Source organism: Carassius carassius, chromosome 26 (genome assembly GCF_963082965.1).
Source record: "Carassius carassius chromosome 26, fCarCar2.1, whole genome shotgun sequence".
Taxonomy (NCBI): domain Eukaryota; kingdom Metazoa; phylum Chordata; class Actinopteri; order Cypriniformes; family Cyprinidae; genus Carassius; species Carassius carassius.
In genome coordinates this window covers 14,550,599-14,555,689 of record NC_081780.1, presented here as the reverse complement: position 1 = coordinate 14,555,689, position 5,091 = coordinate 14,550,599, and the positions used below count along the sequence as shown (strand labels likewise).

The window sequence follows — 5,091 nt, the reverse complement described above, 5'->3', positions numbered from 1 at the left end:
TACGCTCACAATTTGTTACCAGTGTCAGACACGGGCCTCTCTCCGTTTCAGTGCAGCATAGGTTACCAGCCACCAGCTTTTCCTAGTCTGGAATCTGAAGTCATGGTGCCCTCCGCTCACGCATTTGTCCAGAGGTGCCACCGCACCTGGACCAGAGCCCGCGAGACTCTGCTCCGGATGAGAGAGCGCACTAAGGCCAAGGCCGATCGCCACCGGTCAAAGCCTCCCGTTTACGTCGTGGGTCAAAAGGTGTGGCTTTCTACTAACAATATTCCTCTCCGTTTCTAACAAATTAGCTCCCTAATTCATTGGCCAGTTTACTGTCACCAAGATCATTAGTCCAGTGACAGTCCGCCTCAAACTACCTCCAGCGTACAGGAGAATACATCCCGCCTTCCATGTGTCCAAAATTAAACCCCTGTTTTATTCACGTATTAATCCGCCTACCCCGGGTCTCGTAGATGGTGTACCGACCTATTTGGTTAATCGTATTCTGGACTCGAGACGGAGGGGATGAGGATTCCAGTACTTGGTGGACTGGGAAGGTTACGGTCCGGAGGAGAGGAGTTGGGTACCTGCTAGGTACATACTGGATCATTCCCTTATTGATGATTACAATCAGCAGGTAGGCCCTTCTGGGAACTCCAGGAGGCGTTCTTAGAGGGGGGGGGGGGGGTACTGTCACAGTCGGTAAACCGTGATCGCTGGGTTTTGCACTTTGTGGGTGAAGTCTGTGTGTTACGCGTCAGCACTGATTAGTTTGTGGGCGTCTCCGTTAATTGTCATCAGCAACAGCTGTCACTCATTACTCATCCCTATATATTGGCTTGTCTAGCGTCTTGTGTTCGTGAGAGTGTTGTTTCATGTTTATGACCTATGCTTTGCTTTCTTGTGTGTTTCTGCATTGGATATCCGTCTCTCCCCGGAACCCCGTCCACTCTACGCAACCCACCACCAAGCAACACCACTTACCTTCGGCCCGCTTCCCCACAGTTCCTGTGTCACCCTCTCCTGCTGCCAACTCATCTCCGCCTTCCGGATTCGTCACTCACCACCACCATCTTGGACTGTGCATTCCTCCCAGCGTTGTTTGTGTCTCAAGTACTGTCTGTATCATTGTCTTCATTAAATATCATTAATCTCGCACTTGCTTCCTGCCACTCCTTCAACCAGTCGTTACAGCTTTTAATCAACATCGGACTCAAAGCAAAATTAAAGACATGGTGAAAAAAGACAAGTATAGAGAATATGTTTTCTTATTTGTGAAGGTTTGAATTTCCTTCTTAAAGCCTTGTTTCCCAGATGTGTGCTGTGCAGGTCACTGGTCACTCCGAGTCATTTGAGGGTTTGAGTACATAAGTTAACGTGTGTCTGTGATGAGGTCAGAGGTGTCAGTGTGTTAAATGGAAAGATCAGAGAGCCGCTCCTGACAGACAGCATGCTGTGCGAGATGGAAACGCTGCAGAGGAGCTTGGGAGCACCAACAAATCAGCTCTACCGATGGATAACTGCCAAGCTCACATGCAATCACACTGGCAAATTAAAAACACGACGCAACCCAATGCTTCATTCGAGGGGAAAACCCTTACAGCCTGTAACATTATGATAGCTGTCATGCAATATTTTGCCTTCTACTTCAGATCCTGAGACAGATACAGCGAGTTTCATTGCAGCCAATCTTGAATCCTGCCCTGCCAGCTGGAACTAACAGGCAAGGCCAGGGCTATTTCAGGGCCAGTCATACTTTACACTCCGTTAATACTTGTAAATCTGAGAGAGCTGCTGGCTTGACTGGTCAAGGCTGGTGGTGGAATACAGGAGGCTCTTAATTCAATGGGTTTAATGAGGACATTTGGTGGCTGGCCATCCTTGCGAGCCATAGATGCCTTGCTACCTTCAGCTTGGGACCTTAAAGTTAATGTTACAACTCAAAATAGATTCAACCGAACAAGTATATGACGATCTTACATAGATGACCTTAATTCATTTAAACCTTAACAAGTTTGAATGACTTCATTCATCGTTTAATGTCACGATTAAATTTAATAAGACAATAGGCTGGTATGTTTTGACATCACAAGATGCAGGCATATCAAAACCTCAAAATCACCAGTAAAATCCTTCAGAATCCTTCAAATTATAAAATTTTAAAAACAAATAATTGACAATTAAAATGTTAAAATAAACAAAGTAAATAAAAATGCAGAGTACATCTTTGATATTTTTAATGTTTAATGTTGGAAATACATCCGGTATTGATCAAGTGCTCTACTTGTCTTATTAATTTATAAAATAATTTATGTGACAGCAATATATTACAAAATATGTACATTTTAGATAGACTACATAAATTGACAGCAATCATTCTGCTGATATCAATGACCCTGAAAGTTATCTGGAATTAGCCGCAGCAACTACACTGAATGATCATTTATGAAAAAAGAAATCTAAATATTACATTGGAACACTTCATAATAATATTTTGCAATGTAATAAATACATTATTGAATTATAAAATGCGAAACAGATCACAATCAGAAAGCCAGGAAATGCTACGAGGATATAGAAATGTTGTTATGAACATATATTTTCATATATAATCATCATGATCATTATTTAAGCATGATTGTTAAAAAGCTATTGCAAAGAGTTGCTTATTACATTTAGAACATTCACACTAGTTCATGGAAATAAGTATACGTAGGAAATGTGAGGCGGATGCTCGAGCTTCACTTTTCTGTGATCTGGTCGGGACAGCGAGCTTTCGTCTCTTCAGTGGAAATGCTGTCAACAATCGAGGAGAGGCAACGAAGGCTGCTGGACGTTGAGGACTCCACTGCGGCTTCTGGAACACACATTACGCGCAGAGAAGATCGCATGGATCAGTTTGCATGGAGAAACACGCGTGGGGAATATTACAGGGAATTGTGCACAGACACAATTATGCAACACAAGATTTACGGAAAAAAATATCGGTTATACACAATGAATTATTTGCGGAAAAATGCACATAAAAAAGTAGGCCTACGCGCAGACACTTACGCAAAAAGAAATAGACAAATGCAACTATGCACAGACTATTGAGAAATCAAAAGTATCTGGAAATCATAGACACCGGAAACCATAGTTTCTGAATCAAAGGAAATTATTTACTAGCAGTTTTTTAAGGTTAAGCCAAAACGAGGTTGTCACGGGGCAGATCATAGTGGCTGCGTTTTGTCTTTGTAAGACACAATCATGCAAAATTACGCGGAAGTAAAAGCGCACAGACTACAAACTAGACCTATACTCTTTAATGAGTGTTTCTCTGTACCAACCTTCTCGGTGACCGGCCATCTGGGAGTTGGAATGATCTGGAATCCCCTTTTTCCAGTGATACTCATTGGGAGCCACCTGAACAGGCAATCGTGTGATGGAAAGTGTTAATACTGCTCTTATTTCATTTTAGCACATAATAAATATTGATCATTAGTGCAAATGTCACCACGTGGATCCAGCTGCTGTCAGAGCGCATGGATCTTACATGTTCTCTTACATGGTTTTCTTTTACGTTGTATGTGTAAGGGTCACTGTCAGAGTTCTGTTCTGGCTCGTCTAGCGTATGCAACAGGTCTTGGAGCTTCTCGATGTAGTTTATCGCGCTGCGTAAAATCTCCACTTTGGGCAGCCTCTGGTTCGGATTGGGCACCGTCTTTTTCTTTAACGCGTCAAACGCTTCGTTGATCTTTTTAAGCCGCCTCCTTTCTCTCAGAGTGGCGGCCTTTCGCCGGTCGGTCGGCGCGGATTTTCTCTTACAGATCTTACAAGCCCACATTAGACACTGACCGTCGCAGTGAGGCTGGAGCCCCGGCGGCGCAAGGACGTGTTCCTCCCCGCTGCTCTCGCACCCTGTCTCGGACGGGACCGGATCCTGTCCCGGAGACAGAGGGCTGTCGTTCCCCTCATAGAGTGGGGACACTCCAGGCATATCCAAGGTCCCATGGTCCGCCTCGAGATAACGTAAATCGTTGAAAAAATAAGTGTTGGTCTCAAACAGGTCCATCATGTTGTTGTAGGCTGTTTTGACAGTAAGACTGTTGGCATTTAAATAGCCCTGTGACACAAGTCAGGGGACTTAAATTTAGAATGTGAAATTCTATCCAGCGCTTAGCTGTTGCAGGGCTTCAGACTCATTTCAGTAGGCCTTCAGGACCACAGGAGTCCAAGTGAAAAATAAAGGGGACACTTGACATTAGAAAGTACATGTTGCTCTTGTTATAACTACTTATTATAATACCTACAAGTAGCCTATAGATACAGGGAGTTCTAGAAATGGCTAGGGGACACTGGTACTAGTAGTCATAGGGGACAAACAAAAAGTTTTAAGTCAAACAAAAATGTTGGGGTTTTATTTTAAACAGTCTCCTATGTTGTATATTCTACTAGTTGAAAAGTAAGTAAGGTTTATTTATTTATTTTGGAAATTTCTATCATCCAAACTAAGGCGCTCTGCTATAAATAACATATAATTTCTAAAACACTATTCTCTCTGTGGTTTCCATTGCAATTATATATTTTATATTATGCCACAGCATGCATCACTTTTGTGTCCAATGAACTGAATCGCTTTTCATGGGTAATAATATATAAATGTTCAACAGTATTGTGTGAGTGTGTGTGGGTGTGTTTTTATGACATATCAGGACACAACTTTGTATAATGACATGGGTATGACACAGGTATTACAAGGAGATGGGTGACTTATGAGGACATAACCCATAACCCAACTCTTATAAACCATACAGAGTTTTTTTTTTTTTTTTTTGAGAAAGTAAAAATGCACAAAGTTTCCTGTGAGGGTTAGGTTTAGGTGTAGGGTTCGTGAAGGGTGATAGAATATACAGTTTGTACAGTATAAAAACCATTATGCCTATGGGATGTCCCCACTTTTCACAAAACAAACGTCTGTGTGTGTAAAGTTAAATATCTTAAAATGGTATGATCTATATTAGCTGATTTTATTCATGTCAAAAATTATACTTAACATCATTGAAACCATCTGAATTAATTAACTGAACCATTCATTTATGCCTTTTTATGCATAAATACATA

General features: G+C 41.9%; 1 protein-coding gene across 1 annotated transcript; it reads right to left on the bottom strand.

The window, feature by feature from the left end:
* Nucleotides 1-2,002: 2,002 nt before the first annotated feature.
* Nucleotides 2,003-4,072, bottom strand: LOC132105865 (myogenic factor 6-like). The gene is made up of 3 exons (XM_059511333.1): nt 3,536-4,072; nt 3,318-3,393; nt 2,003-2,845 (listed from the first exon to the last, which is right to left on the bottom strand). The coding sequence occupies exons 1-3, from the start codon at nt 4,043-4,045 to the stop codon at nt 2,730-2,732; spliced, it is 702 nt and encodes a 233-aa protein (XP_059367316.1). The 5' UTR covers nt 4,046-4,072; the 3' UTR covers nt 2,003-2,729.
* Between the last annotated feature and the right edge of the window lie 1,019 nt (nt 4,073-5,091).

Coding starts and splice junctions, on each gene's coding strand:
- LOC132105865 (XM_059511333.1), bottom strand. CDS start 4,045: ATGATGGACCTGTTTGAGACCAACACTTATTTTTTCAACGATTTACGT. Junction 3,394..3,535: donor ACAACGTAAAAGAAAACCAT/GTAAGAGAACAT, acceptor TTGCCTGTTCAG/GTGGCTCCCAATGAGTATCA. Junction 2,846..3,317: donor GATGGCCGGTCACCGAGAAG/GTTGGTACAGAG, acceptor TGTGTGTTCCAG/AAGCCGCAGTGGAGTCCTCA.